This window comes from Macaca thibetana, chromosome 11 (assembly GCF_024542745.1).
Source record: "Macaca thibetana thibetana isolate TM-01 chromosome 11, ASM2454274v1, whole genome shotgun sequence".
NCBI lineage: Eukaryota > Metazoa > Chordata > Mammalia > Primates > Cercopithecidae > Macaca > Macaca thibetana.
In genome coordinates this window covers 101,580,314-101,601,016 of record NC_065588.1, presented here as the reverse complement: position 1 = coordinate 101,601,016, position 20,703 = coordinate 101,580,314, and the positions used below count along the sequence as shown (strand labels likewise).

Genomic DNA, 20,703 nt, shown 5'->3' with positions numbered 1-20,703 from the left:
GACAAACTCAAATTAAATGCACTACAAAATATCTAATCAGCAGGCTAAAAAAGTGGCAAGGTCAGGAAAAACAAGGAAAGATGAAGAAAGTACCAGGAAGGGGAGACTAAGGAGACAAATGGAGAATAAGGAGACAGGATGATCAAGTGCAACAGAATGCAATGGAATCTTGGATTTGATCCTGAAACAAACGAAAAGGACATTAGTAGAAAAACTGATGGAATCCAATTAAAGGCTGTAGTTTACCATGTTGTACCTATGTTTAATTTCTTCTGACAAAGGTACTGTGGTCATGTAAGATTAGCATTAGAAGTAGCTGGGTTAAGCGCATACAGAAACTCTTCGTATAATCTTTACGTGCTTCTATGAATCTAAGATTATTTCAAAATTAAAAGTTTTTTAAAAGTCAATATGGCCAGGTGCAGTGATCACACCTATAATCCCGGCACTCTGGGAGGCCGAGGCAGGTGAATCACCTGAGGTCAGGAGTTCAAGACCAGCCTGGCCAACATGGTGAAACCCTGTGCCTACTAAAAATACAAAAAATTAGCCGGGCGTGGTGGTGCACACCTGTAGTCCCAGCTACTTGGGAGGCTAAGGCAGGAGAATCGCTTGAACCCAGGAGGCAGAGGTTGCAGACAGCCGAGATCACACCATGGCACTCCAGCCTGGGCAACAGAGCACGCCTCCATCTAAAAAAAAAAAAAAAAAAAAAAAAAAAGTCAATCTATCTGTTATCCCTAATAGGTCAAACTGCTGATATTCCACCTAAATACCATTATGGACTTACAAACATGAGACAGGAATGTGTGTATCAGGATAATTTCTTACTAATTCTTAGCTTTGATATTTTTTATCAATTTGATGTCCCTGTGGTTGTCATATAGACCAAATATATAAGATAATGTCTTTCTTCCTGTGAAAAACTTGGTTTTTCATAGTAATCTGTTTATACATTATTATCCTTATATATTTATATAATGTATCTCTACATCACAATGCCATGTATGACTTCTAAGTGTTCTTTGAAAAATAATTAAGTAATGTAAGTGAAGAGGGATAAAAATGTTTTAATTGTTGAAATACATTGGGAAATTGAGTAATTTACATTGTAGTACTACGTAGATACACAAATCATTATCAAATTAATTTCCAGATATCCCACTAACCGTCCATCACCAAGTCCTTCAAAACAGCTAGAGAACTAATAATGAAGAGACACCGTGACATAGAATGAGCAACGCAATGGCTATGAAGTATTTGTAGTTGCACATGCCTTTCATGAAAGAAAATAAAAATGTAATCAAAATGTGCATATGGCATGCAAATTTGAGTTTATTTTTAAATATTGCAATGAAATACACATTGTTCCTAAAAAGGAAATTCTGACATTTAAATGAAATTTGAAAACCAAATAGTAAAAAACAGAAAGAGATAGTTGTAAGAATCCATTTACCAATTTTACAGCTAAAAATTAAAGTGAAGTAGAAATAGCGAAAGATAACAGACAAATATATTATTTTAGGTCATTCATTTATAGTGCCTTATCATCTTAAGTTATAAATAGAATAAGGATTTTGTTATATAAAAACTATCAAAAAGTATCAGTGAAAAGACATGACCTCCATGAAATGTGTTGAGTGGCCACGGTGGAAATGTCAAAATGCAGCAGCCCTGGCTAGGCAACAGCAGCCTCCATGACAGTTTGTTAACCTGTCTTTCGTAGGGGGCCACAGAAAGTTCCATAAAGTGTACTGTTTAACCAATTCCCTTCTATTACCACAACAATATGTACCCAGGGTTTTATGTATACACTTAAGATTTGGGGGAATGCAAGAGGGAAGGGTGACTGCTTAGAATTTCCTTGGAAATGTCTGTGCACATTACAATGTCCCACGGAGCCAAATTCCTTCCAAATTGATGAGCATGCTAAGGAGACAACAGAAGAGGAGAAAAGAGTGAGCAAACGGGTACAACTTAGGTTAAAAAATATATTAGCCTTAAGCCTACAAGTTATTTACTGACTTTCTTTTAAGTAAAGCACCTATTTAATATCCACCCAATATTAATTTAAGACTTATGTGGCCAGTGTAGAGCTAAGCACTGATGATAATTATATAAAGAAGCAAAGTTGGGTAGGAAAAGAGACTTACAAACTTACAATTAAAATACATCTTGATAAGCAATGCCCAAACCTAGCTGCATTATATTAACATCATCTGAATTAAAAATAGAGACTGTTCAGCCACAATTCCATCCCTTCCCTACTTGGTCCGAACCTCCGGGGAGAGCCTAGCCCTCCACATTACACGGCGCTCCCCGACAGGATTCTGATGCAGCCAGGCCACCCACTGTCACCTGAGAAGCATCACTTAAGCCCCTCTGTGCTGGAAGTACTCTGCACATCTAAGTGGGTATAACTTTCACCCTAGGGTCATCTGCACAAGAAACTACACATGTGCATCTTGACATAAGTAACATTTTTTTTCTTTTCTTTTTTTTTTTTTGAGACGGAGTCTCGCTCTGTCGCCCAGGCTGGAGTCACCCAAGCTCCGCCTCCTGGGTTTACGCCATTCTCCTGCCTCAGCCTCCCAAGTAGCTGGGACTACAGACGCCCGCCACCTGGCCCAGCTAGTTTTTTGTATTTTTTAGTAGAGATGGGGTTTCACCGTGTTAGCCAGGATGGTCTCCATCTCCTGACCTCGTGATCTGCCCGTCTCGGCCTCCCAAAGTGCTGGGATTACAGGCTTGAGCCACCGTGCCCGGCCATAAGTAACTTTAAGAGATTCTGAAATCATTCCTCAATTTGTTTCAAAATCAACCAAACCAAATCAACTTTGATCACTGAGTGCATTTAGTTCAGAGAGAGTCCACATGTTAGGTAAAAAACAAACAAATAACAACAACAACAAAAGTGTCTCCAATTCTCTCCATGAAACATCTCTTTTCTGAAGTCTTCTCATCGGGGTTTCTGCCCAACAACTAAGGCCTAGAAAGCCATGAGTTCAGGCATGTCACAGATAAGGACCACAATGGATGCTTAGCATCTAAGGAAAATGGGCAGCTTATCAACTTAGAAAACTTTTCAGATAATACAAAGGAGGCTACAGAAAGACCAGGATCAAACTAATTGTTTAGAGACAGAGTTAACCACCACATTTCCTCACTCATAAGTGGGAGTTGAACAATGAGAACACACAGGGAGGGGAACATCACACACCTGGGCCTGTTGGGGGTGGGGGACAAGGGGAGGGACAGCATTAGGACAAACACCTAATGCATGCAGGGCTTGAAACCTAGATGACAGGTTGATAGGTACAGCAAACCACCACAGTACATGTATACCTATGTAACAAGCCTGCACGTTCAGCACATGTATCCCAGAACTTGAAGTAAAATAAAAATAAAAAATAAGTAAATAAATAAAATGTAAGGGTAATAGAAAAAAAAAAAGGAAGAGTTAAAGAACGGGGAAAATTGAGATAAGAGAGGGGTGGCAATAAAATACTATATATTTACAGCCATGAAAAGGAAGAAATGTTTTAGCTAGCTGCCTAAAGTGATATGAGCTTGCTCACCAGGATTATTGCTGAAGTGTTACCAGCGAACTTCAGATCCACCCACGAGGGTGAGCAATCATCGTGTCTAACACTCCCATGAGAAAACTGTGGTTGAGACAAGCTGAGGGAAGTTAAGGGACTCATCTTAGGTCTGTGTTGGTAGCAGAGCTGCCCAGTCTCCTCATAGCTATCTAGGCAGCACCTCTTTCCTCTCTATTCCCTTGCTTTTTGAAACACATTCTGTTTCCAGGAGGGTAAACAGCAGTATATTCTTGGTTTCGACTTACCTTTTCTATTTGATACAAATAATAAAAGTACTTCTGCACAGGAGAAAACTAGCAGGGAACTCAGAAATCTATATGGAGGGCTAGAACTATGTTAAAAATACTAGAAATAGAAACTCTCCAGTGACTTCCCAAAAAGAAACCGAACACCCTGTGTTCATGGGTACGAGGGGATAAACCTCCATAATGTTGCCTTGATGAGAAAATCTTCAAAGATGTAGCTACCCAAAGATTGTTCTAAGTTCTTGTCAGGAAGAAACGGGTTACAGTTTCTATGTCTCCTTTCTCTAGCAGGAAAGCTTGTTTGTCTCCACCTGTGAAATTAGTCTGTAATCCCACCTCATCCCAAATAGCAAATCTAGTACTGGCCCTGGGCGAGAAGTTGGTTCAGTATCAAATCAGTCTTGCTTTTGGTCTGCCAATGGTTAGACTTTGGTTATTAAAAAAATTAATAGTATGGTGGTGATGACAATGATGATAGCAGACGCTACCATTTATTTCATATTTAATCCGATCAACAACTCTTCAGTTTAAGTATTGGCTCCATTTTTCAGATAAAAAAACTGAGGTCATAAAGGGGAAGGAACTTGCCCAGTTAGTCAATGAGAGCCTGAATTCAAAACCAAGGCTGCCTGACTTCCAGAAGAGAATGGGCTATCTCAGGAGATAGGACATTCCTAATCACTGGAGGCTTCAAAAGAGGTTGCGTGCCATTCAGCAAGAGTGAAATACAGTGGGGAGCCCAGCATGGAATGTGTTGTTGGACCCTTGTTGGACCCAGTGAACGAAGATTCTTTGTCTGTATGGAAATGCTGCTCCACGTCTTTTAGAGACTGGTATGCAGGGCAGTTAATAAATGAAAGCTATTTTTCTCTTGTCCTTATTCTTGTTTGTCTTATTATAATTCCAACTCCTCGCTCTTCGTCGTCTCCATACTGAATGTGTTTTGTAAAACCAATCTGTTAACTTATACTCTGATTCTTACTATTCCTTCCTGCATAATTACATCTCTGTTCAGTTAGATTAGAATCAGTATTAAGTGTTTGGGACTTAATTGATCGATTGCCCATCTCTACTGGAGTTTTGGTACTGACACATCTCCTCTCTGTGTATTAACCACTGGCTAATACCACTTAAAATCGATTCTAATCTAATTCCCAGTTCTAGCCTCTCTGGTCTCTCCCTGCCATTTCTCAAGTCCTAGGCCCTCAAAGATTTTTGCAGTGAAGAAGGGTGAGATCTGAACGTTTTAGGTAGACACTTAGCTTGCTCTTACTAAATAAATTAAGTTTCATTTTTAACAAAATGAAATGGAAAAAAAGTAGATGAAAGAAAATTGATCTGATTATTCACCTCTTTGCAATAAAACACACTCAATTCTATAGGATGAAACCCCTTCTTTAAATTGTGAGGTTCAGTTCAGGATTTCTTAGAAAGATAGAGCAAATAATATCTACAGTCCATTCATCAACAAGTCTAAATATATAGAATTATTTAGAAAAATACACACTACCTCTTGATTCTTGAGTCATGATGTTATTTTCTTCTAATCTTAAAGAGAAAATTAAGAAAAGTTGAATGTTCAGATTATAAATAACATATTCTAATTTTCTATAGAACTGTAAACAGTAATGACATATAAGTATTTGCTAGTCTAAATCACAAAGTATGGGAAGAACAATGAGGAACAAATATAGTATGTTAAAAATAATGTAATATAGCCTTGAGTATAAAGCGAACATATTAATAGTCATTTAAAACTATATATCAGACAATACCTTGTACAGTGGTTTTGTAAATCAGCGTTGTTTACCATAAGCCTCACTTAAAAACTGCCTTGAGCAAGAAGCTATCTATCAATCAAAAGGTGCCTATCAAAAGGACTTCATTGGCCCCATAATTGCTATCTATTAAAACTCAGAAAATGGAGCCTCATTTCATTTAATTATGCAATAGGCAATTACTTTTCCTTTAAACAGCAGATTGCTTATCAGTCAGTCATCTTATATTACAGAAATTTACCTTTCTGTTCTATGAAAATGCCATAAACTTACATAAATATTAGCTTTCATTTTCACACTGATCATCACTAAAATTAACAAGAAATTAAAAATATGGAGCATAACCACAAATAAAAGCTAAATTATGCTCTGGAATTCTTCTTACCATGTGGGTAGCCATTTCAACCAATGACTGCAATGAACAGACAGTACTTATACATGGTTCACTATGGCCAATACATAGATTGAGTCAAGCAAGCCGAAATACAAATTTCATGCTTTTTCATAAAACACAAAAATAAATAAGAACGGAAAATCAGTAGCACATGATTTCACTTACTTTTCCGAACTGTCTTTGTTTGACTGGACACCATATTGACAGCTTCAGATGGTAGGCCAACATATACTCCTCCATAGTTTCTTGATAAAAAGAAATCAAACCAATTTAAATGGTACTCTCTATTTACAGTAAGCAACAGAAGCATGGAGTACTCCAAACAATTACATAATTATTAAAATAGCTCATGGTTTTTCAAAAGTAGAATCTAGAATATTATGGCCCTTGGGAATATAATTGGTTTCCTAGGTTAAAAAGAAGCTATTTTAAAAAAAAAGAAAGATGTATTGCATTAGAATTTTTAGATATTTTACTTGTAATGAGAAAGAAGAAAATAATTTGGGATGTTACAATTTAGTATAGTATTAAATATTATACAGTGACATGTTACAGTTAACATTTATCAAGAATTCAGAGTGGTCAACGTGGTATGACAATAGGCATTATGGATACACAAAGATATCTTACTAATAGGGAGATACAAAATGAGGGCAGAGAGAGCAAGAGAGAAATGAGGGTGGAGTGCAGTTAATCAGAGAAGTAGCAGGACAGGGAAGGCTGAGAGAATGAAGGGAAGCCGTCCAGTTAGGGAGAAGAGCACACCCAAACGTCGTAGGATGAAAATTAGCACATGCCACATGCATAGAACAAAAACCAAGTTTGCTTGGAAGGAGGAAAGATGATGAATCCTGGGCAAGTTCTTTTTCAGACCATATGCCCCTACCTGTATTCTCTGTGCCAATAGTTTTCCTGGAGGAATCTGTGTTATTGGGAATGTACTACAGTGTGTTAAATCCATGAGGTATGGCCAAAACCATTCAAACTAAAGCCAGCTGCAACACCAAACATACCTCCTCTTGTCATCTTCTGTTATGGATTCTTCTGTTCTAAAAGGTCAGAAACATTTGCTATGAGACAGTTGGTTACATAGTCGGGGACTTCATTTTTGGTTGTGAGAAAAAGGGACTACTGAGTTAAAGTCAATTTTATTTCAAGTGTTTCCATCAGACTTAAGCAGAGGAGCAAAACTATCCATCAAGTGTTTCTGTGACAATATTCTGCCTTCACCTCAATCGTTCATACATTAAAACTTGGTAATTTCCTACAAACCAAAATGTGTGAATACAGCAAATGCCAAAATGCACAACTGCCAAATGAAATGGAAAACTGAGGGCAGCTGAAATTGGAAAGAAGCCTGAGTTATCGTCGTGTGTGTACCACCTACTCCCTGTGTGACAGACAGGCTGTGGGCGAGCTGCCAGCCTGTGTCTCATTTGTAAAATAAGCTGGTTGACCAGATGACCCCTCAGGTCTCTTCCAGACCTAATACATGATTTTAGATCTCTTCTGACACTTCAGTGGCACAACTATAGGCACTGAAAGATTTCTTCAGTGCAAAAAGAGTTAATGCCTATTTGATTTATTTTTATCTAAAAACATGAGCCATTTCATACATGATATACTGCAAAGACAGGGAAAATGTTTAAAAGGACACATTTAGAGGGGATCACTACTTTAAAATGCACAGATTCTCTCCTTGCATTAAGATGAATGCAGGCCAGGTGTGGTGGCTCATGCCTGTAATCCCAGCACTTCGGGAGGCCGATACGGGTGGATCACTTGAGGTCAGGAGTTCGAGACCAGCTTGGCCAACATGGTGAAACCCCATCACTACTAAAAATACAAAAATTAGCCACTCATGGTGATGTCTGTAGTCCCAGCTACTCAGGAGGCTGAGGCACAGGAATCTTTGAACCCGGAAGGCGGAGGTTGCAGTGAGCAGAGATCACGCCATTACACTCCAGCTTGGGTAACAGAGGGATACCTGGTCTCAAAAAAAAAAAAAAAAAAAAAAGAAAAAAAAAAAAGGAGTCCATATTCTACCAGAATTCCTTGGCATATTTCTAAGAGAATCAGGACACTTTCCTTGAAGCACTAGTTGGCACACATAAGTTGCTTTTCTGAAAGAAAAAAAATTCAACAAGATTCCAATGCATCTGGCTGAATTCAAATTGTAATGTTAAGGGGCTTCAGTTGAGAAAAAAGCAGACTGCAAACATCTAAACGTCATTGACTCTTCTGATTCAGAGACTGTCTTAACTCTGATTTTACCCACTTAAAAGTTGTGATATTTCAAATGTGACTATACATGTGCATGAGATTTTTGCTTTATTGGAACAGCAAGTCCAAGTCTATAAAGAAGGAAAGTGCAGATTTAACAATTATCTGGTGAACGCTGGCCGTGAACTCTCTAATACTGCAAGAGAGTACAAAATCCATCTTGAGACCGAATTCACCCAAACTGAGCATATAACCTAAATGCACCAGATGGTTATCAGCTTCATTCACCTCTTGTTCATGCTGGATCGTTTTTTAATTCGAAAGTGTCAAAGTTGTACTAATGGTGTTATGCTTATTGATGTGGTATAAGAAAGTGTTGTTCACTACTTTTAATTAAAATGGATTTATAATCCTTTAGTATAGATCATGGAGAAATGATGAGGACAAACTTGTTCAAGATAAGTTCTGATAAGAACTGTTAACTTTGCTCCTGAGTGATTAACTTTCTCATGAGATCACATGAACCTGTGTGTAACTGGTCGTTTATGCCACACATTTCCTGCCACAACTATTCTTTTCACATCCATTTACAAATTTGTTTATTTTAATTCTTTCCCCTTTTGCTTAACTGTGCTTAAGGATATATTCAAGGTTTTAAAATATATTTTCACTTTCCCAAATGTAGGAAAATAGTCATTTACTTTCTCCTGTGAAATTATTCAATATCTTAAAACTCAATCTGTGTTCTCCGTTATAAAATTAATCAACAACCTTACACGTATAACTGGCAGGAAAGGATAATGTAGTTGCCACATTTATTTGACAATAAATTAAGCTTCAGATATAGCACCAAATCTTAAAAAATACCACCTATAAAGCCTTATAAGATATCCACTCTTTTTTTATTTTTATTTTTTTGAGATGGAGTCTCGCTCTGTCGCCAGGCTGGAGTGCAGTGGTGCAATCTTGGCTCACTGCAACCTCTGACTCCCTGGTTCAAGCGATTTTCCTCCCTCAGCCTCCCAAGTAGCTGGAATTCCAGGCACGTGCCACCACACCCAGCTAATTTTTGTATTTTTAGTAGAGACAGGGTTTCACCATGTTGGCCAGGCTGGTCTTGACTCCTGACCTCGTGATCTGTGCACCTTGGCCTCCCAAAGTGCTGGGAATACCAGCATGAGCCACCGCGCCCGGCCAGACGTCTACTCTTTTAAACCTTCCACTGAGTTGTAAAGCCTGCCTTTGCATACACACTTCCATGTATAAGACTGTCACTTCATCCATTCCTTCCACAAACAGTTATTCTACAACACTAGGACTAGAGACCAGGACTCCATGGGTACAATGATGTCATTCATGAGTCCCTCCTGTGTGTCAGGCACAGTGCAGGGCACTGCACGTGCATCCATGCTATTCCTCACAACAGCTCTGAGAGCCTGGGCCTGAGGAACCAGGTACAGAAAGCCATGTAATTCATAAACATACAAGACTAACAAGTATGACCAACATCCATACCCCATCCACCTGGCACCAAAGCCATGCTCCATATTCTGATTCACCACTCTCCTTCTCAGGTAGAAAGATGGAAAAGTCAAAAACACTTCCTGTGAAAGACGAACATAGTGGCTTCTCCTAAAGTGGGCAATTCACCTCCATACTGCTTTTGCAAAAGCTTTGACCATCACTCCATCTCTCAACCTGATTGTGTAACTATACTTGGCACTTTGCTAATTCTATTATATTAGTTCATTTAATCCTCATACAATCTTGCAAGGCCAGTACTGCTCACATTTTAAAAATGAAAAACTGAGTAGCATGATCGAAGTTACGAAGCTAAGTCATAGAGCCAGAATTCAAACCCAGATTTGTGTGATCCTAATTCCTGCTTCATGCACTGTGGGCCCATGCTAATTTGCATTAGAGAAACATGCACCTTCCTGTAGCTGGAGCTCTCCAATTTGTATCATCCCACTCAAGAAAAGTCGGAAATGAGATGGTAGAAGACTCCTAGCCTGTTTCATCAGCATGAGAAACAACCTCTGACAGCTGCCAGGGACCATCAATCTTTGCAGATCTTGTCAAATTGCCACATAAGTCACTTTTATGCAGGTACAAAGGTTGTCCTGACGAGCAGTTACATTAGAATCTATTCAACTGGACAACCAGGTCCAGACTAAGGTTAAATCAGAAAGTGGTGGTTGGTCTAAACCAACTCTTCTTGTGGAAGGATAGGTCCAAGCCATTGTGTTGAGCTGCCTGGAGAGAGAACCAAATGCTGTCCAGCCAGTGTTCAAGGGGACACGGGCATCCTACCTGCTGGGGTGGCGTGGTCCTGCCCCAACTGCACAAGCTTTAGCGTAAGGGAAAAAATGGGTCAATACACAGCAACAAAGACGCCGGGTAAAAGGAAAGCCCGGACATGTTAAGCCAAACTCCTGACAGGCCAATGCAATTGCCTCAGGTTATTAGGCTTTTAGGCTCCATAGTCTAAAAAGTCTAAAAAGCACACCTTCTGGTGTGGGGGACTCATTTCAATAAGGTCATTTCTTGGTAAGAGAAGTGGACATTATCCTCTGGCCATTCAAAATTGGGATGCTAAATTTATTTTATCACTCAACACTTTTACAAGAAACTTAAAGTCTTTGGGATTTGAATCCTTGTTCTCAAGTTCTCAAGTTTTGAATAATACCCTGGCTATCCAAACATAGGGGGTGCCCCATATGGAAACCATTTTAAGAAATCAACATACCTTTTTCCCCTCCACAAAACTCCTTATTTTGAAAGATTTTACCTGCCTTAATAATTTCAGCCTGGGCAACATGGCAAGACCTCGTCTCTACTAAGAACACAGAAAATAAAATAAAATTAGCCAGGTGTGGTGGTATGCGCCTGTGGTCCCAGCTATAGGAGGTGGCGGTGGAAGGATCACAAGAGCCTCCCTCTTGTGAGTGAAAAAGGTACATTGATTTCTTAAAATGATCTACAGGGCAGGTGCAGTGGCTCACACCTTTAATCCCAGCACTTTGGGAGGCTGAGGCGGGCGGATCACCTGAGGTCAGGAGTTCGAGACCAGCTTGGCCAACATGGTGAAACCCCGTCTCTACCAAAAATACAAAAATTAATTGGGCATGGTGACGTGTGCCTGTAATTTTAGCTACTCGGGAGGCTGAGACAGGAGAATCACTTGAACCTGGGAGCCAGAGGTTGCAGTGAGCCTAGATTGCGCCATTGCACTCCAGGCTGGGCGATAGAGAGAGACTCAGTCTCAAAAAAAATAAATAAATAAATAAAGATCTATCTAAGATGAGGCAGCCCAGATATTCACCTGAGCATGGGAGACAGTGGTTGCAGTGAGCTGAGATCATGCTACTGCACTCCAGCCCGGGTGAAAGAACAAGGCCCCATCTCAAAAAATAGTAATTATAATAATTCACTTGTCAATATTTTCTTAGACACTTAAGTGCCAAAAGGAGCTTCTGATGGGCATGGGATAACTGAGGTGCCCACAGGTAGCTTATGTCATTCAAATCAAAGGCAAATACATTTTACATTTACAGGTACACATCACTGTAGGCACACGTAGATTTCTGTTAGGTTTCAGAAGTTATAAAAATAGTGTCTGCTCCTTCCTCAGCTCTGAGGATCCAGAATGTCTTGCTGGAAATGGTCACACTCAGGCCAGAACATCCACAGCCACGTAAGCTCCTGGATGAGCCACTCCGTTCTTCACCAAGGATGCGATTATTTTCTTTTCTGGTCACTAAGTTGACCAGAAACTCCAGTTGTAGGGCAGTAACCACTGCATGGTCTACAGCTGTGATTGCTGATGGACTACAAAATTTGTCCCCCAAACCAGAGAAAGAAACGGGGAGGGAGAGCAGAACACAAAGCCACACCCTCCCCAGCCTTGTGAAAACAGCAGCCACGGATAGGGCCCAGAAGGTCCTCAGAAGGAGGCAGCAAGGCCCTAGTCTCTGCAGTCAGTCCTAATGCAGATCAGTAAGAGCAAGGAATGAGATGACTTCACCCTCTAGAATCTTCCCTCAGAGAGCAGGGCCTGGAGATTGAATTATTCTGTGCTGGAGGAGATAAGCAAAGTGAAGACGAGGCCAGTCCACGGTGGCTGAAACTAGAAAAGAGGTCAAGCTATGCTGCTGCACTCGATCACACTCTTTGGGAGTTAATTGGTCCAAATATCTCTACAAACTCAGTTTAAACATAATCTTTCTCCCTCAGAAAAGGAGCAAGTGGACAAACAGCAACCAGGATAAATCGCTCATGGTATGATCGTAATTTTTTTTTTTTTCTGGAGAAGGAGTCTAGCTCTGTTGCCCCGACAGGAGTGCAGTGGCGCGATCTTAGCTCACGGCAACCTCTGCCTCCCAGGTTCAAGTGATTCTCCTACCTCAGCCTCCCAAGTACCTGGGACTATTGGCACACACCACCACGCCCGACTGATTTTTGTATTTTTAGTAGAGATGGGGTCTCACCATGTTGGCCAGGCTGGTCTTGAACTCCTCACCTCAAGAGATCCACCCGCCTTGGCCTCCCAAAGTGCTGAGATTACAGGTGTGAGCCACTGCACCCAGCCAGTAGTAATCCACTTCTAAATAATAGCCTCCTGGGGTGGACGGCATAATTCAGGAAGCAATGCCCAGACACCCACAAGCCAATGCACTAAACACTGGAAAATGAGAGAGAGGCAACTTGGGGACAACAAGAGTACCCCTTTAATCTGGTCAACTTAGTGACCAGAAATGGGGAAGAAACCTTGAAAATAAGGCTTATACCAAGAGAACCAAAATGCAGAATTAGAGGAGATAAGGGATCAGGTGCCATAAACCAAATCACCTAAAAACAAAAAGTAAAAGGTGAATTCTACCAGTTTCCCTCCCACTTCTTCTGGCCTGGCCCCAAGAATTGAGGCTTCTCAGGACTTCTCCAATTTCACAACCATGGAGTCAAACGTTGGTGCCAATGCAGGGGAAGAGAAACTAGCCCAAAGTACCAAGGGATCAAGGGTAATCTGGAAACAAGCACATGACACATCAAGACAAATACTGCTCTTGCTAGGGGACCTGTGCTAGACATTAAGTCCATTAGAGAAGTGAAAGGGGAAGGAAGACCCAAGGGAAGGGACTGGAACCAAGGGCTGGGGTTTGGTCGAAACAACATCTGCTTTACATCTGTGCCCAGAGCCAATCTTAGAAGGAAGACTGACTTCTGGAGTCCAAAGAGTGCTGGAGGAAGCCAGTACTAAAGGATTTACATTAATTTACTGAGCAGTGATTCCATGTTCTAGTTACACACGAGCCACTACTCTGAAGAATAAACTTGTATAGTAAGCTCGTTTTTCCAGGGTAAGCATGACTGAAAACCTATTGGTAAATTGCTTTCTCTGGTGTCAAGACAATGTTGTTTCTCATCATCTGTATCATTTGAAAAATTTGTGGAAAGCAATGCAACATTTGAAAAAACATAAGAGTGAAATACTTTTTAATCATAACCTCAAATACCATCTTATCAGGAAAACCCTGTATTTATTTATTTATTATTATTGTTTTGTTCTTTTCTGAGACAGGGTCTTGCTCTGTAGCCTAGGCTGGATAGCAGTGGCACAATCACAGCTCACTGCAGCCTCAACCTCTCAGGCTCAAGCAATGCTCCCACCTCAGCCTCCCTAGTAGCTGGGACCACGGGCGCACACCCCGCACCTGGCTAACGTATATTTTCTTGTACTATGTTGCCTACACTGGTCTCGAATTCCTCAGCTCAAGTGATTCTCCCACCTTAGCCTCCTGAGTGGCCGGGACTACAAGCACGCGCCACCACGCCTAGCTATAAGACCTTTTAAACCATGAGAACGTTCCCTAAGAACCACAGAACCATGTATTCACCAATTTGGACCAGGTTTAATAAATTCACTGAGCCCAGCACAGTGGCTTACATCTGTAATCTCAGCACTTCAGGCAGCCGAGGCAGACAGATATCTTGAGCCCAGGAGTTCAAGATCAGCTGGGGCAAAAAAGGGAGACCCTGTCTCTTCAAAAAATACAAAATAAAGTAGCCAGGCATGCTGGCTTGCACCTGTAGTCCCAGCTACTCAGGAGGCTGAAATGGGAAGACTGCCTGAGCCCGGGAGGTAGAAGTTACAGTGAGTCATGATCGCACCACTGCACTCCAGCCTGGGCAACAGAGCAAGTCTCTCTCTCTTTCTCTTTCTCTCTCTCTCTCTCTCTCTCTCTCTCTCTCTTTCTCCCCTTTTCTCTCTCTCTCTCTCCCCTTTCCTCTCTCTCTCTCTCTCTCCCCTTTTCTCTCTCTCTCTCTCCCCTTTTCTCTCTCTCCCTCTCTTTCTCCCCTTTTCTCTCTCTCTCTCTCCCCTTTTCTCTCTCTCTCTCTCTCTCTCTCACACACACAGAAAATACATTGGGCATTCAATTAAAATCAGGTCTTTTGTTAGCAAAAAATGTAGCTTCTTTTATCAAAGAACAGGTGATCAAGGAGAAAGAATGAGTCGAGGATCAAGCCACCCGTTGAGTATCATAATCATCTCCTAGCCTAAGGTCACACACTTACAGGGCTCTGATTCAGACTTTCACCCACAGCGTTAATAAAATTGTTTGCAGAAACAAGTGTTATTCAAGGTGGACCCCGTAACTCATATTCTCCCCACTTTCAATGTCTTTTGGGATTGTTGAAAAGATAAATCCTCAGTTGATGGTTTAAATACGACTCACTCTTGTAGAGTAAGATACTGTTTAGTCATATGTACCTTAGCAAAGTTGGCTTGACACTTGGCATGCAAGAAAAAGAAAGAAGAAAAGAAATAAAAGCAATTGACCAAAGGCAAGCACTGCAACTCAGATTACAGATGGATAGCTTTGGGTTTCCTCTGTCTGACAGTTTCTATTAATTCCACTTCTAGCTCACTTACTGTGAACTTGCTAAAACCAGGCCGGTGCTCTTCTTACCCTTCTCAGGGTGAATAGCAGTGCTGATCCAGATTCTCTGGGTAGTTATGCACCCTTCTGTTTTACACTAAGGTCACAGACTTTTTCTGAACGAACCAGACACTGAATGTCTCTCTAATGATAAATAAGCTCCACCTTCCTGCAGGCCGGGGTTCTGGAAGGTGGGCTGCCTCCAAAATGACCGTGTCTCTGTGGCTGCTCTTTGGGGTGGGTGGGCTTTCACCTACCTGTCCTTTTTTTTTAATTAATGTATTTTTTGCATGCCTATTTAAACCAAATATGTGTATGGAACACCCAAACCTTACAATCATTTTACATTACTATGATTTATCTTATCAATAACTATCACTTTCATTAAGGGAAACCTTATCCAAAGTTAATATATAAAATAGGAATCTCTATCTTTTTCTTAGTAATATGTGGCAGTCAAAATTTTTCATCATTATATTTACGTAGTTTCTGGGTTGTATAAAACAGCTATCCTAAGTGACCTAAAGATTTTAACAGTGAAATAATGGACCCATGTCATGATCAAGGACAAATACAGATGACAAATATTAGGTAGCAGCCAGCCACTCGAAACAGTATCTCCCAAGTCATCCTTGCTACAACTTGCCTGAAAATTCAGAAAGTTCTTACTTCCCTTAGGCTTCTGGAATTAACAAAGTCATGTGGCAAAGAAATGATTTATTTTTTACTTACTCATCAAGAAAAATGTTCTAAATATGTAGCTATTCTTATTAGAGCTGATCTAAAAAGCAAAAAATAAAAGGCCTGTAGTCTTTTCTTTTTCCATATTTGCAGTGTCACTAAACAGGCTAAACTCATTTTGATTCGTAAACAGTAAAAATTGAATATGGAAACCCTGGAGACCATGGTTTTCCCAATCTGTTTCCAGTTACCATTCATGATAACCTTCTGGAAGAGGTTTATTAATTGATTGTGTTTACTTCCATCTACACTACAATTCTCCAGATAAAATAAAATTATTTAATTTTCTTTATAACATGTTTTTCATGCTGGTTCCTGCCCCTTGGGGTGGTTTCAATCCATTCTAGCAAACCCTTAATTACACAATGAATTCTGTTTTACCATTGGCTGTTTTGGCCTGTGTTTAATATCATTCATTTCTTCCCAATTTTAAAACTTCTTTGGACAGTTTTCTTTTGATCTCTCTCCCTGGATGAGCCCACTGGCCAATATTAGTCCCTTTCTTTCTTCCAGCGTGTATGGCTGGAGAACATGAGTAACATTCACTTCAAAGGAATGCTTTCAACTTCTCTTTGTCCAGAAGCAAGGGATCAAGAGCTGGACTGCAAATTCCCTGTCCTCTCCGGCTCTCCTCCTCGTTATTCTCTTACTAAGGGGCACACAGTGTTAGGAATTATTTCATAATTGGTTGTAAAAGCATCATTTGCTATAAGGCAAGGGTGCACGCTTCATCTCCTTACATTAAGAAATTTTGCTTTTCCTTGCTGGCACCACTTTTCTCAAAACCTCAAGAATATGCATCTTGTTCTCACCTATCCCAGCTTCACCTAACAGGAGATGGAGCCAGCATGCTCCTCATCTCCCCACACAGCTCTTACAGGTGGGACCACTTCATTTTCACCCAGAACCTCTCCTCTCTGGAGCCTAAACCCTGCCACAACTGTCCCCAGTGCACCAAAGATTTTGACCCTGACCCAAAGATTTTCCTTCTGAGCACCATTATCTAGGTCAATTTTAAAATCCATGAAAACAGCCAGGCACGGTGGCTCACACGTGTAATCCCAGCACTTTGGGAGGCCGAGGTGGGCGGATCACAAGGTCAGGAGTTCGGGACCAGCCTGGCCAATATGGCAAAATCCTGTCTCTACTAAAAATACAAAAATTAGCCAGGCATGGTGGCACACGCCTGTAGTCCCAGCTACTTGGGAGGCTGAGGCAGGAGACTCACTTGAACCCAGGAGGCGGAGGTTGCAGTGAGCTGAGATAGTGCCACTGCACTCCAGCCTGGGTGACAGAGCAAGACTCTGCCTAAAAAAAAAAAAAATTCATGAAAATCACCCATCCAACCTCTCACCTCACATTTTGCTGACTTCCTCTATCCCAACAGCTTCTGTGCTGCTCTGCTAACATACTCCCATGGCTGCTCCATGGAGCTTAGTTCTTCGAACTATTTTACCACATTTTAGAGTAGAAAATCCCACTCCCTAGGGAGAAAAAAAAAATCTTCCTTTCGACAGTCCCGTCATTCCCAAGAAGCCTGCTTTCTTATTGCATCATCAGTTCCAGTTCATCCATCCCTCCCCATCCTCCCCATTCATCAGCCCCTTGTGCTTCCCTTTTCCTCTCTCCCTAGCATGCGTCTTGCAGTCAAATATTTCTGCAGCACTTGCTGTTCACCACCTATTCCTCTCCATCCCTGGATGAATCTGTCCATCTGCTTTCTCTCTTCCTGCTCCTATTTCACAGAGTCCTACCTGGGGAAAATCTCATCATGGCTACCAATGGGAATATATGATTTCTAACCACAGCAAGGCCCTCAATATGCTGGGTCTTCTGCCATCAAGTATTTATGTCACAAGCCCTGCCAATGTTTTTCAACAACATTTTAAACTAATAATTCTAGCTGTCATTCACCAGGGGCAACAAGCATGATGCCAAGTATTTTCCTAGGATATTAAATATGCTGTATTTGTAATCTGTCCCTCGAGCAGTTACTTCAGCCCTCTGTGCTCCCCATCTCCTCACCTGTAAAATGAAACATCATTATTCTGTCCATCAGATTATCATGGGTATGGAAGGAGATAATGTACAGAAAATGCCAGAAATCAGTGTATGGTGCACAGTCCTCAGTAAAGATTAGCTACTACTGTAAGAATGATGATGATGAAGATGATTACCCTGCACAATTATTACATTATCCCAATTTCACAGATAATTATACTAAGGACACGATGTAACACACCTAGTAAATGGTGAAGGGAATTTTAAACACAGGTCTCTCTGCTTCCAAAATGCGGGCTTTTCCAATGCTACTTCAACCCCATCCTCTTCACCCTCAGAAGACAGCCTCCCCTCCTAGTACATGGATGAGAAAAGATTCCATCAGACACCCTCAGGTCTGTATCTATGAGGGGCAGAGAGGGCCCAGCTGACATTGGTGCATTAGACATGGGAAATTTATAAAGGATCCCAAGAAACTCAACATAAGAGATTCATCATTTCTTTTTTCCAAACGCAAAAACAAAAACAAATTGCCAATGGGTTTTATGTTATTTCATTCCAAAATATTTTTCTTTATATTTGCTACCTTCCATAAAAATAAAATAGCTTTGCCAAGGAAAGAATCTCAATAAAATTCACTGTACATGTTTTAAGTGAAAGAAGTATTTGAATTACATTGTTTACATTGAGTGGCTATAGTTTTTTATTTTCAACAGCAAATATTATATTTGAGTCAACTTATTTAATACTGTTTCTTATTTGAAACATAGTCATAATATTCTTATAAATATTGCTTAAACTTTAAATCAAGACTTTTTTAAGAACACGAAAATTGATCTACAAAGAAAAAATGTTTTCAATTAAATTCCAATTGTTTCTGCTGGCCCACTTACAATTTCTCCCCTTTTTTTGGTAACGGCATCCCAATTTTTCTGTAGGGAATTACCCCCGCTCTTTGGCCATCCGGTTAGGTGGGGGCTAATGATACTGATTGGCTCCAATGGTGAGCACATGACCGCAGCCTGGCCAATGAGAACCCCACATTCTCCTGGCCCACTGACTGATTCAGAGATAGGAACACGACCCCAACGGGCCAGGAAAGCCCAGCCCTAGGACTTTTCATCAAACTACAAGGAAAAAGAAGTTGTTTTTTCCACAGGAATTACTAAGCTGATAAGATATAAACTGGTCCTGTTTGTCACCACTTGAGGAAAGCTGCCTAAGAATGAAGACGAAAGCAGAGAAGAGAGTTTCTTCCTGTCGTTTGATCACCTGGATCCAGCTGTGACTACAGCCAAGTCCCTGGAGCTTTTCCACACCACATGCCAATAAATTCCTTTGTGTTTGTTTGTTTAGGCCAGTTTAAACTGGGCTTCTACCATTTCCTACCAAAAATATCCCAACGCAGCCTATTGGTGCCAAATAGCTGAGAATCTGCCACACTAAAATAAGAACATGGTTGATGTTCGCAGGTTTGTGAAAGCAGCCGAATGTCATTACCTTGAATTCACTTCTTTTTTTGTTTTGTTCAGTGTGTTACTGCACTGTGATTTAATTTGAAAGAGACAGAAAGAGAGGAAAAGAAAGGCTTGTTTTCTGATACACATGTAGGCTTTTCTTATGATGATTAAGTTTCTAGACATTGTCAACCACGCTTTCAAGTTCTGAAGGTGAACCTAGCTAGGTTTTGAGTTCTCTAGCCTGTTGTAGGACCTATGTACATCGTTATTCTCTCCACCACCAGAGAAAAACCCACTCCCCAAACTACCATCAGTTTTTTCTTACTCTCCTGGTTCCTGCCTTTTAGCCTACAGCAATATCCATGCCTCCTCCATGCCAAAAAATAATTTTTAAAAAAAGACAAAAGGAAAAACAAACTTCAATACACAAAATCAACCACACTCACAACTGGGCAGAAACAAATAACCAAAAAACACTTGAAGAAAAGTGTAAAATGTTCATAATGATTGTCTCTGGTATTCTAACTGAATTTTTCTCTTAAAAAATACTTTCCTGTACTTTCCAAATTTCCTTGGTATTCTTTTTATAACACAGTATATTTTGAAAATTTGCCTCCTCTTAAAGCCACCAACATCCCTCCATTCCTTACTGTCAAGCAGCATAAAACCAAAGACCCACATCACTCTCTCCACTTCCTCGCACCTGGTTCACTTCCACTTCGACTTGGTTATCATTCACACTGCTCAACTGAAACTACAGTCCCCAGGGTGACCAATGTGGCCATCATGCCACACGCAATGACTTCCCTTCCTCCTTCAGCCCCCATGACCTCTTTGGACTATCAGCCATCTCTTCCCTTGGCTCAAGTTTGACTGCAGCATTATCCTCAGATATGGTAGTTTTTTTTTTTTCCTTTCCTTCCCCATTAAGTCATTAAACAAATCTTATCAATTGCATTTTCTAATGCACCTTGTTTGCATCATCTCTTCTTTCCCTCTGCCATTTGACCCTCTTGTAGCCTCACTTCCATTATTCCTCTGTGCCTGCACCCTCCCTCATCCTATGTGTCACACTGCTTTGGGTGTTACTGCCCTAAAACTCAAACATAATCATTTAATTCCTCCACCTTAAAATCTCTATCAGCTCTTGAATGCATAAAAAAAACCAAGCACAATTATTGGCCTTGCACCCAAGGCCCTTCACAAGGCAGGCCTGCCCATCAACCTCATCTTTCACTTCTGCCCAGACTGTACCACAGGCTCCAGGGGATACCACCTGGTTGGCTGTTCTCAGACCTACTGTTTTCTTGCACTCCCA

At 40.7% G+C, this 20,703-nt stretch overlaps 1 protein-coding gene across 1 annotated transcript in view; it reads right to left on the bottom strand.

Moving 5' to 3' along the window:
- Window positions 1-5,356: 5,356 nt before the first annotated feature.
- Window positions 5,357-20,703, bottom strand: part of C11H12orf75 (chromosome 11 C12orf75 homolog) — a 37,504-nt gene continuing 22,157 nt past the window's right edge. Inside the window, exons 3-5 of the mRNA XM_050748514.1 lie at window positions 7,033-7,068; window positions 6,185-6,264; window positions 5,357-5,395 (exon numbers count right to left, since the gene is read on the bottom strand). Of these exons, the coding sequence (XP_050604471.1) occupies window positions 5,391-5,395; window positions 6,185-6,264; window positions 7,033-7,068 (121 nt within the window). The 3' untranslated portion in view covers window positions 5,357-5,390. The remainder of the gene's footprint in view (window positions 5,396-6,184; window positions 6,265-7,032; window positions 7,069-20,703) is intronic.